Source organism: Strix aluco, chromosome 13, assembly GCF_031877795.1.
Source record: "Strix aluco isolate bStrAlu1 chromosome 13, bStrAlu1.hap1, whole genome shotgun sequence".
NCBI lineage: Eukaryota > Metazoa > Chordata > Aves > Strigiformes > Strigidae > Strix > Strix aluco.
Genome location: NC_133943.1, coordinates 116,173 through 134,712, shown reverse-complemented (window position 1 = coordinate 134,712; position 18,540 = coordinate 116,173). Strand labels below are relative to the sequence as shown.

At 41.8% G+C, this 18,540-nt stretch overlaps 1 protein-coding gene across 5 annotated transcripts in view; it reads left to right on the top strand.

Moving 5' to 3' along the window:
- KDM3B (lysine demethylase 3B) overlaps positions 1–18,181 on the top strand; it is a 64,307-nt gene extending 46,126 nt beyond the window's left edge. For 3 of the 5 annotated variants that reach the window (XM_074838170.1, XM_074838169.1, XM_074838173.1), the window contains 8 exons: positions 6,206–6,377; positions 9,477–9,567; positions 9,655–9,785; positions 12,989–13,108; positions 13,618–13,757; positions 14,094–14,270; positions 14,847–14,981; positions 16,833–18,181. In XM_074838170.1, coding sequence (XP_074694271.1) covers positions 6,206–6,377; positions 9,477–9,567; positions 9,655–9,785; positions 12,989–13,108; positions 13,618–13,757; positions 14,094–14,270; positions 14,847–14,981; positions 16,833–16,913 — 1,047 coding nt within the window. In that variant the 3' untranslated portion in view covers positions 16,914–18,181. The other 2 variants (XM_074838171.1, XR_012624957.1) reach the window with 2 other exon arrangements.
- The last annotated feature ends 359 nt before the right edge of the window (positions 18,182–18,540 follow it).

Genomic DNA, 18,540 nt, shown 5'->3' with positions numbered 1-18,540 from the left:
TGGTGTCAGTCATCTGCCTAACTTGGCAAAGAGCTCCCTAGATTCTGGTCAGTATACTCGGATAATTTTCTCAACCCTCTCTGTCAGCAGATAATACAGTCTCTCAGTTTCTGTGCAGATGAGACTGGTTAATCACCAGGTGTCAAGATGCTGCACGTGGCTGTGGGGTTCTTGACGGTTAATGAATCCTGAGGCTCCTTATGGAGTCTAGAGATGTGATTACCAATCTTCCATCAGATGTGCAGCTTGTAGTCTGCATTGGTGCACACGCTGAGACTCTGGCTACAACCATCATGATCATGTACTATCTGTGACCCTTCATTTTAGGCTTTGCCCCAAGATGTGCTGGTGATGCTTTTGGATGACTTTATCATTCAGAGGGCCCCTTGTGTAGCAACAGACCAGGCAAGTCCCTTGGTCATTCAAGGATTCTCTAGTGGTGGGGCATTCACTTGAATTTCCTGCTAAGATGTAGAAAGCAATCTAACTGAACCTCTCTTATTCCGGCACAAGAGAGAGCAGGTGACCCAGGCAAGCATTGCTGTCTTGACAAGGCTATTCTAAAAAGAATTTCTTCAAGCAGAGCTTCACAAACTCTGCTTTGTCACAGTTCTACCTTGGCTGACATCTTGCTGTACATCACAGCTGCACCTTAAAAGTGAAGTCAAAGAATATTAATTCCACCACCATCCCTCAAATCATCTTCGCCTTCCCAATTTGTGGGCTGGAAAAGGTTAGTTGGAAAAAATCTCGTGGCTACTCTCCCCATCAAAATAAATCCATGCTGGACAGTAGATCTGAGCTATATGAAGATCTTAGCTGTGGTAGCATCCAAAATCATTAAAAAAGAAAATTCTTTTCCCTTAATGTTTGGATAATGAATGGCACTCTGTGGCGTGCAAGAGGAGCAACATTTTTCAACTCCTTTGTCTTAGAAATTGTTAGAAATAAAATAAACTCTTATTCCAGAATTTGCTGGGAGACCATAGGATTATTTCTTTCTGAAACTGTTTAAGAGCATTTTGCTCTCCTGAACATGGTTGTTGCTCCTCTGGGAGTACTGTCAGGATTCTAACCCTATAGCAACCTGTTCTTTTCTGAATTTTCATGCTAGGCTTTCTCTTTTTTGAGATACCAAAGATCTGGAGTGGGACTGGAGGTTTTTTTCTTTGTTTTCTCCCTGTAGTCTGAGAGCAGATCTGGCAGGAAGTGTGTACCAACCAAGTCTGCTATCCTTTTATCTTGCAACCCTAGCTGTGCTCTTCACTAGAGAGAACATTTTCTTTCTTCCATGAGAAATTCTCTGCTTAATAGCTGGAAGGGTTCTACTAGGTTAAGTAGATTTATTTTTTTTGTTATGTTCAGTTGGTCAAGTGAATACAGCAGGGATCAAAACTTCTCATTACTTTCCTGGACTGAAGAAGACTATCCATCAGCTTAAAGTCCAACTGGCAGCAGTTTCCGCCTGTCCTGTGAAATGTACTGTTATTTTACTCCTCATCCGTAATTCCTAGGTTTTGGTAGAATATGATTAAAACTGTTCCATCGTCTTAATGTTACAATTCATTCTGGGATCAGGGAGTATATTTAAACTTGGGATCAGAGCATCTGCTCTGTCATGTTAGGGAGGTTTGCTGCTGTCAGGGCCTCACATTTGGGACACAGTGGAAAGACTGCCAAAGGTTGTCTGTCCCTCAGACGTTTACCCTCTGCTGCTCTTCCGTATTGGCACGGACAGTACTACCAGGGAGACCTGGACAGTATCAGGAGTGACTATATGGCTCTGGGAGTAGTGGTCAAGGCCACGGAGCCCAGGTGATTTTCTTAATCCTGCCAGTGAGGGGTAGAGGGGTAGATGAATTCTGCGTGTCAGCCATTGTTTGCACAGCTGGTTTCAACAACAGGGTTTTAGGTTTTATGGTCATGGGAACCTCTTTGTGGATTGAAGACTGCATGGAAGAGTTGGGATCCATCTAAGTGGGACAAAAGCATGTTTGCCAACAGACTGGCCAACCTGATCAAGAGAGCTATAAGCCAGAAACGACAAGGGAGGGAGAATATGACCAGTGATCAAGAAAGGAATTAGTTGACTGGGTTGGCAAGCAAGCAGCATGTGGTGATGTGAACAGGAGAAATCTCATACTCAGGAAAACAGGGGTGAAAGATGTCCACCTCAGACACGTGCACATAAGTAAGGAACTGTGTATGTCACAGGTTGTGAGGAAAGCTCTCATACCGTTTCTGGGAAATCAGCATGACTGGGTGTCTTTCTGAAGTGCCTGTACGCTAAGGCACGCAGCACGAGGAGCAAACAGGAGGAATTAGTGTGCTGTTGCACAGCCATGGTCTCATTAGTACAATGGAGGAGTGGTGGGATAGCTCCTGCCACTGTGGTATGGCAAGAGATAGGTACAGGCTGTTCAGGAAGGACAGCTGAGGAATGACAGACCAGGAAGATGAGGAGGGAGCAGCTGGAATGGATGAAATTCTGTAGGAACGGATGATGAGCCATTTGAGAGCTTATGGGCCAGGATTAGTGAGCAGACTAACGTGGGCAGTGTTGTGGCAAGTTTCTGCTACAGACTACAGCAATGAGGCCTTCTTCAGACAGCAGGAAAAAGCCCTGTGTTCACGTTTCCTGGGCCTCATGGTGCCACTCTGGTGTGTGCTGGAGGAACAGCACAGCAGGTCACAAGCACTCCTGAAGCTTTCTGGAGTGCACTGATGCCAAGGTCCTGACACAGCTGATCGAGGAGCCAACTAGGGAAGGGCACTCTGCTGAACCTCATGCTTATACACAAGGAAGGGCTGGTGGTTGATGTGAAGATTATGGGGCAGCTTTGGCTGCAGTGACTATTATATGGTGGGGTTCTGCTCAAGATCCAGAGAGGAGAGAGCAAAGCAAAAAAGCAAGATCACAAGCCCTGGGGTTCAGGAGAGCAGAGTTTGACTTTTCCAGATATCTGCTTGGAATAATCCCATGGGATATGGTCCTGAAGAGAAGATGAGCTCAGGAATGCTGGTTGAATCATGCTTAACCTGCCTTGTAGCCTTCTGTGATGAGATGACAGGCTTGGTGGATGAGGGGAGAGCATTAAGCCTTTTGACACTGTCATAGTGTCACCAAACTGAAGTATGGACTAGATAAGTGGGCAGTGTGATGGATTTAAAACTGACTGAAATGCACGGTTCTGCAGTCACTAGTGGTGTATCCTAGGGGAGTCAGTATTGGGTTGAGTACTATTGAACAACCTCATTAATGACCTAGATGGGACAGAACTCATGCACCCTCAGCAAGTTTACGGACGGTACAGAACTAGGAGAAATGGCTGATACACCAGATGGTTGTGCTGCTGTGCAGAAGGACCTGCACAGGTGGGAGAATTGGACTGAGAGGAATCTCGTGACGTTCGGCAAGAGAAAATGTACAGAGTCCTGCACCTCAGGAGGAATAACACCCTGCAGCAGTACGTGCTGGGGGATGACAGGCTTGAAAGGAGCTTCGCCTGGAAGGACCTTGGGCTCCTGGTGGACAAGGAGGTGACCGTGAGCCAAGAAGGCATCCTCGCAACAAAGGAGGGAGGACAGCAGCATCCTGGGCTGCCTTGGGAAGAGAGTTGTCAGCAGGTCAAGGGAAGTGCTCCTTCCCCTCTCCTCAGCACTGGTAGAGGCCTCACCTGGAGTGCTGTGTCCAGTTCTGGGCTCCCCTGTACAAGACAGACATGGACTTACTGCAGCAAGTCCAGCAAAGGGCCACAAAGATGATAAAGGGACTGGAGCATCTTTGGTATGAAGAGAGGCTGAGAGCGCTGGGTCTGTCAGCCAGAGGAGAGAGGGCTTGGGAGAGAGTGGGGAGGAAATCTTACCAGTGTGTATGAATACCTGATGAGAGGGAATGAGGAAGGGGGAGCCAGACTCTTACCAGCAGTGCTCGCTGACAGGACAAGAGGTAATGGTCACAGATTAAAAACCTGAATGCAAGAAAACACATTTTTTAGTGTGGGTGGTCCCTTCCAACCTAAATGCTTCTGTGGTTCTGTGGGGGTTCTTTTTGCTTTTTTTTTTTTCCTCTGAAGTTGACAGAAAGAAACAAACAACCCCTTTTTGGTTTTTTTTTGTTTTTAAACCTCACTCTTCTGGAGCTGAGGTGTCATTGCTGCCTTCTAGAACTTACGGGCTCTATTGTGTTATATTTGAAAACCAAGGTCATTTCTGTTATCCCCAGAGTTGGTTTTTTCCTCCGTTAATTTCTGAATGAATAGTTGTCCTCACTTAGGAACTAAAATGGATCCAGTCCTGTTGGAAGCCATTGGGGAATCCAGGTGGAGCAGTGGTTAGTTTTTAAGCAATATAACTTTGGAGTTGCTTGTTTATAGCTCGGTAGGTATCTTTGCCTAACACACCGATACTGCTAGCCCATCTAGGGGCATCTGTGCTCCTTGGGGTTGTACTAAGCTCTTATAAACCCATGATCCACCTTCAGGTCATTATTAATGTTAGGGCACAGCTTGGAATTTATTCAGACTTGCATAGAGATGCAGACTGTCACTTGAACATAGGTGGGAGTTACTAAACCTGGAATTCTTCAGGTGGGATAGTCCGTGTGCAGGTTTGTGTCATGGGCTCTTTTCCTTTTCTCTCAAGTTCTGTAACTCTCTCTAGAGATTGCAGGGTCTTGGCCAGTGTTGGGAGGATTGTCTGGTATCCCTTTTCTTAGTGTTGTTTGTTTCACAAATGCCTTGAGCATTTATGGAGAGAGGCCAGTCAAATCTCAGTGTGTAATATATACACATGGGTAGCCTAAACATCTTAAAACTCCTTCTGCAAGTGAACAGCTACTTTTCTGCTTCTTGGTTTTGTACTGGGGAATTAATGATGATCCATGATTCACATAAAGAATGAGTGAAATAGTTAAAAAATTTGTATCAGAATATGAAAATTTCATATGAGAAGGCTTCACTACAAATGCTGTTTCTAGTGGTAGTTGCATTTGTGCTTAAAGAAAAGGAAATGTGGTGGGACTCAACACCTGCTGTACTTCCCCAGGTGGATTGACCTTGGCTGGCAGGCAGACCCCTACCCAACTGCGCTCTCGCTCCCCCTTCTCAACAGGATGGGGGAGAAGATAAGGTGGAAAAGTTTGTGAGTCAAGATAAAGACAGGGAGATTACTTAGCAATTGCTGTATGGGGAAAACGGATTCATCTTGTGAAAAAGTAATTTATTGCCAGTTAAAAATAGAGTAGGATGGTGGGGAACAAAGACAAAGCTAAAAACACCTTACCCCCACCCATTCCTTTTTCCTAAAGGCTCAGCCTTACTCCTTCATCCCCAGCTCTTCTACCTCCTCCCCCCCCGGCATGGCACAGAGGGGATGGAGAATAATGGGGGTTGTGGTCAGTTCATAATACTTCATCTCTGCTGCTTCTTCTTCCTCACACTTTGCCCTGCTCCAGTGTGGAGTCCCTCCCACAGGATGCCATCCTTCATGAACTGCTCCAGCGTGGGCCCCCTCCATGGGCTGCAGTCCTTCAGGAATAGACTGGTCCAGCATAGGTCCCCAATGGGCCACAGTTTCTGCCAGAAAACTTGCTCCTGCACGGGCTGTTCTCCAAGGGCCACAGCTCCTGCCAGGATCCTGTTCCACCGTGAGCTCTCCACGGGCTGCAGGGGAATCTGGAGCACGTCCTCCCCCTCGTCCTTCACTGACCTTGCAGACTTGTTTCTCTCACTTCCTTCCCCTCTCCCTCCCGTGCCCCCCCATTCCCCCCCCAGCAGCTGTGGAGCATTTTTTACCCTTTCTTATTATCGCAGAGACGCCACCAGTGTCAGTTATGGGCTCAGCTTTGGCCAGCGATGGGTCTGTTGGAGCCAGGTGGAATCATCTGTGTCCAGCACGGGGCAGCTCCCAGCCTCATCTGACAGAGCGCCCCCCCTGCTCCCAGCACCGTGCTGTGTAGACCTGAGACACTTGCCTTGGAAGTGGTGTTGTACTGGACTTACGAAGGCAACTGCACACAGCCTGGAACTGAAGTTTGCTTTGACTCTGGTTATTTGTTTGATGCACAAAAGCCAGGCATGGATGAAAATAGATTGTGGTGTTTTTTGTATGATGGTAGCCAGGAGTCTCATCTCTTAAGAAAGTTTGGCTGCATGTGTAAGAAATTTGGTTATGGTGGAGTAAGCATTCATCTTTGTATTCTCAGCCCGTGCTGGTATCTGGTGTCCATAAGAAGTTGAAGTCAGAGCTTTGGAAACCAGAAGCTTTCAGCCTGGAATTTGGAGATCAAGATGTAGATTTGGTGAACTGCAGGAACTGTGCCATAATTTCAGACGTGAAAGTGCGTGACTTCTGGGATGGCTTTGAGATAATATCTAGTAAGTAATATCTATGGCTGACTAGTTTAACTGAGCAGTCTGTCTTGCTACCTTCAACTCCTTTTCCACCTATTTTCTCAAAAAATAATTAAAAAAATCCTAATACCTATCATTCTCATTCAAAGAAACCATTGCTCCTTAGATGTAGTACCACCTAGAGAATACTTTGTTGGTGACTATTAGGGCAGGGCTGCCCAAGAAAACTTTGTATGTACTACAGCGTGTTGGTGTGTGTTACTTTCATGTCTCAAAAGATGATCCATTTCCTGGGAAACTGCTTTTTTTTAAACTTTCCTCAGTGAAATTAATCATCAGTTGCTGTTACTAAGACTGTTAAGTAATTTGACTACCCTTACTCTCCTTCCAACCTCAACTTCTATTGTAAAGCTAAATGGAACCTGCAGAGCTAAAACAGACTGGGGCTTTTGATGCTAAAACTCAGACTTGATGGAATATATCAACCAAGTAAAGTTGACATTGCAAATTATTTTTGTGGTAGATCATCTGTGAGTATGAATACAGGTTTATATGTAATCTGAATAGCAATGCTGGACGTGTACCTCATGTGATGACACATAACTTCATGCTTGAGTTCTTCTTTGAGAAAACCTGTTAAGTGTGGATGTGGAAGCTAACCAGTTAAAATTCCTGGGGTATAACTGGTCAGATTCAAGAGCTTCTGAAAAGCAGAGTGCTCTATTTTAGATTGTGTATACCTAGATCAGAGCGGTCTTCTATTTATAGATGTTAAGAGTTGTAACAGTTCATTGCAATGTTACTGATTTTAGTGTTGTGTATAAAACATTTCCTGTATTTATTGCTATGTGCACATAGCAGAAATGCTGAACTATTGGATGACTTAATGGAATGTTTGTTCAACAGCAAATGAAATAATAGATTTTTAGACCAAAAATATTCCCTTCCCTAGTCGTTTTCCAATCAAAGAGCTCCCAACTTCTGACTTGTTTTTATATGGTTCCAAGTACAGAGTCTTGTATTTTGTACTTGTAAAATTCATACTGTTTCTGTCAGTACTCAGAAATAAATGGCCTAGAGTGATATAACAGTGTGGTCTTTCTGTGTATTAACAGTAGTTGGGAAACTTCACAAACTCTTCACTTTGGTGCTAGGGTCGTTTGTTGAAATAGTGGATACGTATGGGTCAGGTTATCTTTGAGAGGTGTTACTTGCAGTCTCCAGGCAGATATGCTCCTTTCAGCAAAATCAGCTGCTGACTTTATTTTAGACAATGCCTTTACCACACTTTAGATGAGAGATGTTAGTGATCTAGGTTGGAATATCTGATCACTTCTGCTAGTTTCTCCTAAATACATTTTATTTAGTGTGTTTTAGTCATATGCAGTCTCCAATTTAGAAGAGTATTGTTTGCTGCTAGTTCAGAGATTTCACACGCTAACTCATAGGAAGATTGTTTGCAGATTATGTAATGACCTCGACTTCTCTGCATTAACACGAATTTTAGACTTCTCAAATATGTGGCTGGTCCTGTCCCTGCATTAAGTTATTGAAGAGCTGTAGAACAGCCACTGAATTTGGAGGTGGTATTGAGATAATCCCTTTTATTCTATATGATTCTTTAGTTAATTTTAATCTTGTGCTGTTTACTTTTGGTATCTTTGACTTCTAGTGGACTTTTGGCAGGTCTAACTTTTTGTTTTGATCCTTCTTAGACCTGCTTTTCTTTGATCAGATGTTTTCTGGGTTTTGTCCAGTTTTGTGTAATTTGTCAGATCCGTATGTTTTCCTCCAGGTAGCTCTTGGCTCTGTCCTTTCTGAATAGCCTTCCTACAAGTTTCTTCTCCTTGTTTGGAACAAAGATCCTTGATGAGTTCAAAATCTTGAATATGGGAAGTTCTGAAACATCTTTAAATTCAAGTCCTTGAGCTTTTCAGTTCACTTGCCTCTAAAATCTGTAGCTCATCAAAATTTGTTTTCTTTAAATCAGTCACTTTGGTTTACATATCTGCAGTTCTTAATTCCTTTTAATTTCAATAAAATAATTTTTTATATTGCAAACTAAGGCTGTCTTCTGTAGCTTGTATAACACAGATGTGATTCACAGGTCTCCAAGTCTTAGTTTCTTAGATCCACTTTCTCTTCCCGTGCTGTCAGCAGCTCTGCTAGGTTTGGGTGAGATCAGTTGCTTGTTGTTTGGCTGACAGTCCTTGGTAAAGTAGGAAGTGGTGAAGGATGTTACTTTCTGGTGAAAAGGTGGTGTGAAGGTGTCAGACTGGGATGCACCCTGTTTTCCAACTGATGGCTTCATGCAGAGTCGTGAAGAATCTGGTAGAAGAGTGAACTCTGTTTCTCTCTAAATGTTACGCTGGGTCTTCTGAGCTGCTCCAGGCACCACTTCCAGACACACACTCTTAGCTCTTGTACGTGCAAGGCAAAACTGCAGTGGATGTGGTCAGTGCTGGCATATTGTACATCCACTGTTCCATATGTAATGCCATCTTTTGGTGCTACCAGCTTTCTCTGTTACCAGTCGGGACTCGAGTACAACTCCTGAAGAACAAATGTTTTAATTCAGCACCCTGCTAATTGGAGTGCCTCCAGCAAAAAAGAATTAAAAAAACTAAAGGCTGTCTTTCTCAGTAACCACCTGCCATTTAGGTTTTTTGAGTGTGGTGTATCATGGTTTCTTGCTTTATACTGAGGTTAGGGTTGGTTTCAGAGCATGAACCAATAACTTTAATTTTATAGAAGCACCACTCCTTGAAATGAAAGATAAAACTCATTTATAGACTTTGGTAAAAGTAGTAAGGCAGAAAGCTTTGGAAAGGCTTGTTTTCAAAGTTGGAGAAGAGCTATTCTAAAACTTAGCAGCTGTGCAAGTTCTGTCAAACTTCCACTGTAGAGATATATATAAAAATATATATATAAAAAAATATATATATAAAAAATTGTCAAGTTGTTGTTTGGTCATACTATGATAATGCTTGGAGGCCCAAAGAAAAATCAGGATCAGTTTTGCTGTGCAACGTAAGAGGTGTTGGTACAAAAGACGTATAGCTTAGGGTGATGGGCTGTGGTAAAAAGATATTCCATGAAGAAATCTTAATTTGTTTCTTGCAGAACGGCTCAGGTCAGATGATGGTCAGCCAATGGTACTAAAGTTAAAGGATTGGCCTCCAGGGGAGGACTTTAGAGATATGATGCCTACAAGGTAAGTAAATCTTAGTTTTGATGCTTACAGAACTGCTGTAAGCACTACAGGAGGAAAACATGCCTTTGTTCTCTCCTTGCGCTCCAGGTTTGAGGACTTGATGGAAAATCTTCCTCTTCCTGAATATACCAAGAGGGATGGCAGGCTGAATTTGGCTTCTAGGCTGCCAAGCTACTTTGTTCGTCCTGACTTGGGTCCCAAAATGTACAATGCCTATGGTATGTGAGAATAGTCCTGCAGGTGATGCGGTTTTTGACTCTTTAGGATATGCGGGGCTGTGGCATTAATCAAGACTCAGTGTTTGTCCTAGAGCATGCTGTCACTTTTTTAATTGGTCCTGTGATCTGGTGCTCTGCTAGTCCTCTCAGTCAGATGTGCCCTTTTTTGCCTTGTGGTTTCCAAAAGATGTATGTACAAGTTTGCAAACAGTTATTATTTAATACATATAATAACCATAATAATGATACAGGGTTCAAGAAGTAGTTAATATCTTTTTGAGACTAATTGATACATTTGAGAGGAGAACTAGCCAGCTTCTGTGCACTCTGATCTGTGTGTTCCTGTTTCCAACTAGAGTTGTCATTTTCTTAACCCATGTCAAACAACACAGAACACAGACACGTGCAAGACAAAACTGTCACCATGTTCAGCTACCTGAATTGGATAGTTTTGTCTTAAGATTGTAATTATGTAGTAGGTGAGTAGCACACAAATGGAGGAAGCCTTTGTCTGAACACATACCCTGCATGGGGCTGTGATTGTCAGTCTAGCAGATCGTAAAAGATACAGGAACACTTAATAATATGTGTCGTATCAACTTGAATTATTTCAGTTCCTGAACGTACTGACTGTGAGGTCATGGCCAAAAGCAGGTTTTGGAGACTTAGTTTAAGTTGTTGTTAAAGTTCCAGGATACTTTTAAATAACCAATTGATTTGAAAGTATGTACTTTTGCAACTTTAGAGTAAGATAAATAACATTTAAAGTAGTTGCTCTTTGTATATACTGAAAAATGTCAAGTGATGATGATAAGGAAAAAGTTGCAGCCATCTTGCAAAGCAATTATGTGGAAGCAAACTTACCCTAATGTAATCTCTGTAGTTCTCTTTGAATACTGATGAGACAGGGGTGCAGGGTTTTATAAGGCTTTGCATTCCAATTATCAATATACCTACAGTAGCAACTCACCTGAGGACATGAAAGATTTTTCATTGGTTTGTCTTTTTTTTAAAAAATGTTTTAGCTCAGTAACCACATGTGGGTTAGACTTAAGTTGTAAACCAATATATTGCAATTCTCAGAGTGTTTTGGGGTTATTTTGGGATTTTTTTAGCAGTATGACATCACAAATAAGAGTTTAAAAAAATAGCAGTTTGTGAACTTAGGCAAACTGATCTTATTCCATATTTACCAGCGTTCGGTGTTTTGGTTTATGTATTACTTGACATGTAAGTTGAGTGAAGAAGTCTGTACACCAGAGCACTTGCAATGTAACCAAGCAGTACATCTGTGAGTGTAGCAAGAAGCAAGGTGAAGTGGTGGCGAACTTGTCGTTGTGTTTTGCTAGCCTCTAGAAATGGAAGGGAGGGAGTCATTTTGTTGAATTTATCTTAAATGTCAAAGTCTTCTGTTGTATCAGAGTTGGTGGAGGGAGCATTGATGGTAATTTTTCAGCATAAAATGTAACCCTCTATTATTTGATCCTTCTTACATGTATAGGTCTTGGTCTGAAGAGAGAAAGTATTACACTTTGTTTACTTTCAAGCTAAGAGAAAAAAGTTAGCTAGGTCTGTCTTCGTAAAGAGTTTTGTATCTTTTTGCTCTTAGCTGCTTTACAGACAAGATAAAGGGTGGACCTAGATATAAAAACACTAATTCTGTCTATGGTGAATAAGAGCAACTTTTCTAGCATATTAAATGTATTTTGGTTGTAAGTATATGGCTTTGTTTTCTGAGTATGTGGTGGAGAAAAGCTCTCAATAGTGAGGTAAAGTCTTTCATGTGCTTAGCATTCTAAAGCATTAAGATAGAAAAATTGTGACTGAAGCTGGATTCTTAGTGATATTCAGTCACCTAAATAAAAGGGCTGCTTACAGTAGCTAACTATGAAGAAATCTTAGTCCCTTCAACAGGTTTTGTGTGTGAAGGACTGTTAAATATTGACCAGTTTTTATATATAAATACCTGAACTGTTTAACATAAGACTTGCCATTGATACTGCATTTGTATTTCCCAGCATACTTGGTGTGACTTAAACCACTAGCAAATAGTTAAGGAAAGAATGACACTTCTTAAATTATATCCGGCTGCATCTGGCAAAGCACAGGTGGAGGTTGTGAGGGCCCTTACTTGAGGTCAATAACTAACCTATGTTTTGTGAATTCAGCCTGTTTTTTGAGCCTATGTATTAGATTTATCCATATTTGTATTTGTGCTTTCTTGAAGTTCATGTTACAAACTGTCTAAATTAGCTGCTGTTTCTGACCTGTTGTGGTAGGTACTGAGTTGTGTTCCTGTCCCCAGAAGCTTATATTTTAAATAGAGAAGAGATAAATATGATGGTGATCCTAAAATATAACGAGTAGTCTTGTGGTCATACTTATGTAGTGTTTGCTGATACAAATATTTCTTTTTTTATCTTTTGTTTCCCCACTTACTTGCTAGAGGAGGTGGTGGAGCAAAAGTAGAGTGAGAGCTGTTGAAGGGTCAGAGGAGGAGAGAATGTGTTATATGAGAAGGTGAACGAATTAAGCAGCAAACATTTGAAGTCTTTCTCTGTTACTCAGACCCACTTGAGAGGTGTAAGATCAGTGTATGAAGGTGTAAGCACTTGAGAGTCTGCAGGTGTTCTTCCTTAGTCGTAATCTGAATTGTTAATGATGAGTTGGACACTAACTGCTGTGAATTCAACTAATCATATGGATTTTACAGCTGACTATGAGAAAATAACAAACTGATGGAGGCTTATACTTGTAACAGTCGATGCCTTGATGCACAGTGTGATGCTAAATGCCACTTAGGGCAGTGGAGGTTTCTCTTGCACCTGCAAGCAAAGGAAAACAGTGCCAAAGAACGCCTACTAACTTTGTATTACGAAAGCTAAGTTCCCTACTATGCGCTGTCCAAATGACCCTCAGAGGCACAATTGTAAAGTACAAGTTCAGGCTTTGTTTTTAAAACGCTTGTTTTCTCATGGCTTGGCTGAACTATATTTGCTGCTTCTACTTCCTGTAAAATAAAAATATTAGTGAACTTTTTACTTGTGCCACACATGACATGAAAATAACTACCTCAGCTGCCCTCTGACATTGTTTTCTGCTCTCATTGCTGTGTAAAATTAGCATTCTAGAAAGATCTTTCAGGCAGTTTATTTCTGTAAGAGCTTAAATACAATTTGATTTTATTTTATGCTATATTATAGGCTTAATTACTGCAGAAGACAGACGAGTTGGTACCACAAACCTGCACTTGGATGTGTCTGATGCTGTTAATGTCATGGTGTACGTTGGGATTCCCATTGGGGAAGGGACCCATGATGATGGTAATGTTTGAGGAGAACTGTTTTCTGTCCATTAAAAATCAATTATGTGCATGAGAAAGACCATGTTCCTTTTACTGTTTAAGCTTGTCACATCTATGATCTCTGACCCAAGTCTAGAAGGCAGTTTGTTAGGTCTGCAGCACATATCTAAAAGTGCAGTAATGCTTCCTTGGTTCCCAACTGTGGAAGCAGCAGAGTTTTGCTAGAAATTAGATGGCTCCCTGAAGAAAGGAGGAGAAGGGGTGAGAAGTTACTCTTTCTTCTCCTTGTATTTGAGTAATTAGTTCCCTTTGAATTAATGACTGAGCTTTGTGATTAGCTGTCAATTGACACATTTCCCGGATTTTGGTAAGAGGAAGCCTGACGTGCTTAGAACAGGCACTGTGTGACGCAGCAGTTGCAGTAGCAGTGTGACTTGATTTAGCGGCTTAAAATGCTCCTTCCGCTTCTGTATGTAAAAAAACCAGAAGTTTTGTAATCATGCCGCTTTATGTGGATTCGCCTTCCAGAGGTTCTGAAAACAATTGATGAGGGAGATGCTGATGATGTAACAAAGCAGCGAATCCATGAAGGAAGAGAGAAACCTGGAGCATTGTGGCACATCTATGCTGCCAAGGATGCTGAGAAGATACGGGAACTTCTCCGGAAGGTATGTTGCTTACGAAGGAGCTGGAGCCTGCAGTACTCCTTGACTAGCTTACTTACAGCAGCCGAGTGATACAAGTTGCTATCAACATCAAGTGCATAGGTATTGTAATGCTGTCTTGGACCACGTTGTTAGTGTGTGCCCAGGTTTTCAGCCTGGCCTAGAATCTTCATGCTAGTGCATGTATCACTAGTCAAGACCTAAATGAGCTTAATGAAAGTAATGTCCTGCCTTGAAATAGTTTGTTTGTTATGTTTTTTGGTACAGAGCTTTTTGTGAGCCAGCAATGTCAAGGTGCTGTGTCATGGTTTCCCCCCCCACCCCATATCTTGGCTCTAGGTTGGAGAAGAACAAGGCCAAGAGAATCCCCCAGATCATGACCCCATTCATGACCAAAGTTGGTACTTGGACCAGACCTTACGTAAGCGACTCTATGATGAGTATGGTGTACAAGGCTGGGCCATAGTGCAGTTCCTTGGAGATGCTGTGTTCATTCCTGCAGGCGCTCCCCATCAGGTAAATATGCCAACTCTAGGCCCTGTTGACAAATAAAATTGAATTTGAGGCACAACAGAACTGTGACTTCAAAACAACTGTTAGTTAATATGGCTGACTTGGGTTCCTTTTTCTACGTGTGCAGTTTTTACAGGAACTATTGGAATTGGATCTTAATTTATTTTTACGAATACAATGACTTACCTGAATCATGTGTATGTACTGTGATGGAATTAAGGAAAAAAAAGTAAATTAGGATGAATGGTGAGAAAACACTCCGTGTAATGAAACTTCAGCCAAGGGAACAGAATTCCAAAAAAGTGGGGAGAACAGTAGAGAACTTGCTTTGAGGAACACGAGTGTATGTGGGACAATAGGGAACGTGGGAGATGTCCTGTATTCTGCTCTGGTTTTACTATGAGACACAATTCACGTGAGACCAAATAGGCTTCAGTTTCTGTTTCTGATAAGTAAATGTGGAAGAACCTAACATATGTGGTGGTGGTGTGTTTTGGTTTGGGGGGGGGAGGGGGCGGCAGTGTGTTTGTGTGGTCTGTTCAGCCTTGATGTATCTGTCACTGATGTGGGTTGTTTTAGGTCCATAATTTGTATAGCTGCATTAAAGTGGCAGAAGATTTTGTATCTCCAGAACACGTGAAGCACTGCTTCCGTCTGACCCAGGAGTTCAGGCACCTGTCTAATACTCATACAAACCATGAGGATAAACTGCAGGTAACTATTTTATGACAGCAGTCACTAAATATATACTGTGTTTCACCAGCTTTGTTCAGTACTAGAAATGTGTGGCTAGTGATTTAAGAAAAAGTAACAACTCTCGACAACTTCGGAGGTTCTCATTTTTATAAATATTTTAAAAATAATTAATGCACATATGTCTACTGTACTATGTAAAATAAAAGTAGTCATAAACTTTTGGATTTCCAGAGAAATTCCCTACTATTGGACTAGTACATGTGTTGGTATTAATAAGTTTTTAAATGGTTGAATCCTGAATGACAGTGAAGCGTAGCAGGAACAAAAAAAAACCCCAAGTATTAAAAAGGAAAAAGCAATGCTTTGTTTGGAAGAGATAAGTTTATTTGACCAAGGATGCTTCTGTGTGTTTCTCTGTTGCCTAAAGGAAAATTGCTCTGAAAGTGAAGGCTGGCTTATTTAAAGCAGGGACGTGGCTTAGTGGTGGGCTTGACAGTGTTAGGTTTCCAGTTGGACTCAGTGGTCTTGCAGCCTAAATGATTCAATGATTCTAAATTAGTCCCAAACAGGAAAATTAATTGTGCTTTGATTTGAAGAAGTATGACTGCTTAAACTAATAATTATGCACAGAACATATTATGCACTGTAGTACATCGTGTATAAGACAATAAATTCTTTAGAGAGAAGACTGTAGGAGACCTTTTCTGATTTCACCTACGTATGCTTCTGAAGAGTTAGTCTTCATTGTGAACATGCTAAACTTAGCATGTTAATTCTCTCAAACAGTTCAGTGAGAAATGGCTGTAAATTTCTATATGGATTTGCACAGGATTTTAAAGGAAAGCAGGAGTAGGATCAGCTCTCACTATCTCTTCAGCTGCAGTGGTACAGGTGTGGAAGTGTTTCTGTAAATGAATAGGTTGCAAATGAATAATGATTATTAAAAAAATAAAAAAGAAAAAAATACTGCTGACAAAGTGGAACTCAGTACTCCTGTGAAAAGAAATACTGCTTGTGTTTGTGCCTCAGCCAAACTTTACTGCTTTTCGGTGTAATTTTTCATGTATATTTTAATAGTATTTTTATATAAGCATATGTCTCTGTATACAGAGATAATAACTTGCATAAATGATACAAAAGACCGAGTTCATATGGACATCAGGAAAAAATGATGATGCTTGGCAGTTAGTTGAGCGAGTGCAATTAAGCTACTCACTTAGAGGTGAAGCTTTTCTGTTCACTACCTAGAAACTGAATTCAAATAAACTTAGATCAGAAAAATCAGAAACAAGATAGAGCTTTGATTGTTAAATAGCTAAGCGTGGAACGGATTGCTGTGAGGTCCAGTGGGTTTTTCATCCAATCTTGCTTGCCTTTCTGGAAGATGCATAAATTAGAAGAATTTCTAGCCTCCATACAAAGGCAACAGGATGATTTACTGCATCTTAATTTACATAGGATTAAACCATATGATTTTCTTGCTTCCTTTGGGTTTAATTCATGTGAATCTGTAAGTGACTCAGATCACAAGGACTTTTTAAAAATAAACTCATATGTGTGACTTCATAGTATACTTCCTCCTAGCTCTCACGAAAGAGAGATTTTATCTTAAAATAAAATGAGTAAATATATGTTACTGGGTGACCAGAAAACGAGTTGTTAAATCAGTGCAGGTGTCTATAAAATATTTGTTGTCTAACCATGACAGTTAAAACTTGTGCTGTTGATACTCTGAAGCAGTGATCGTATATACTTTGTGTATGCTTGCCAACTATTACAAATTCAGCTGTCAAAGTTGATTGCATAGGTATCGAAGACTCTCCTTGTTAGTCTGTAGAAGTTGCTTTATGTTTTTTTTTCCTGTTACAGGTGAAGAACATTATCTACCATGCAGTGAAAGATGCTGTTGGCACACTGAAAGCTCACGAATCCAAACTAGCTAGATCGTAGGAACTGCTAATTCCAAATGCCCTGTGAAGTAAGCCTTTTGCTCACAGCATATACAGGGACTGCACACGACTGGCTCTGCAGGAGCAGAGGCTTCTCACTAAGAGCTGGTGTGGTCAGTATTACACACACTCTTCAGCCACTGTTTTCTACGCTGCCTCAACACCGAAGGTCTAACGGAAGGTCGCACTGTTACATGCAGAATTCCGGATTTGAATGAAAGGTGCCATGTCCCTTTCCTGTGGCCTTTTGCAAATTGGAAGAACGTGGAAACCACTTGGTGTTCCTGCATATTATAATTAGAAATGGTATAAAGAGTGTGGATGGTTTTTTTCCTCATGCCTAGTTAGTCTCCACAAAGCTAGAAGGAATGTGCTGGAGGTGGGTTGTCCTGCTGCAGACTTAGCTGATAGCTGCTGGCGGAGTGTGACCAACAGTAGCCCACCTGCAGAAATTTAAGCAAACTTCCCATGTGAGATACAGGCCAAGGAAAAGAATAAAGCTGTTCTCTGCACTCCCGTTCTTTGTAGCCGTTTCTCTATACACTGTAGAGTTGCAGAAATAAAGGGAGAACCCACTTTTTTTCCCCAGGAGACTCCAGAAATAGGAGAATTGTGTATTTAGTGAAAAACTAGGTTTGTAGTGAAACAGTTAATATTTCATGAAAGTAGATATTTTTAGTATTTTTGAAGTACCACAACTGTTCCTGGATTTTCAAGGAAAGGCGCATTACATTTAGTCTTCCTTTCAATAAAATCAAAAAGTGATTTTTAGAAAGCAGTCCAAAATAGCACAAAAACAGCCAAAGGAGAGTGAATAGAAAATGACGCCCCACCTCCCTTGCCCATATTCCTCACCCGTCTTCCCCCCGTCTCCCTACACCACCCTGCTTCCTCAGAATGAGAAGTGAAAAGGAGTATAAACTCTGTTCTCATGTGGAGATGTTGTACATCTCTCCCTGCACTGGTGACTGCAGGCAATAGTTCACCCAATACCAGTGCTAGCTGAAAACATCTATCCTTTCCAAAGTGAAGGAAAAGTTAACTTTCAGTGTCAACTTTGTCCAGAACTATTTTAAGTAAGATGTTCCTGCTTGATAGAACTGTATTCAGAATTTACTAATGTCAGCATTGATGCAATGGATTTCATTGTTCGGGTACATGGGGAAATGTATCTACCTTATATCCAGCTGTACTGTAGTGCCACCTGCAGGCCTGTTAATATGTTCACGGTTATTTCTTTTTTTTAAAAATAAAAGTCATTTACTGTAACAGGCTTGGGCAGTTTCTTTCAGATTTGTACACTGATCTTCCTGCTTGGAGTCCCTCGGTTTCTGCCCCTGGCAGTGGGGCTGCCCCTCGCCCGGGGACAGGAGGCCGGGCTGCTCTGGGCACCGGCAGCGCGCCCAGCTGCCTGCAGACCGCTGGCTCTCAGAGGTGCTTTGGGTAGAGGATCTCTCTTGTCAGAAACATCATCCCTGGTGCTGTGCTCCCCACCTCTCGCTATCTTCCCAACAGGTTGGGCTTCAGAGCTGCCCTCTCCGCCGGAGGTCCAGACGGGATGGTAACACTTCCCTGTGCTGGCACCTGGAGGCCGTGATGGCGGCGGCGGTTCCGTTCGCGGGCACGTG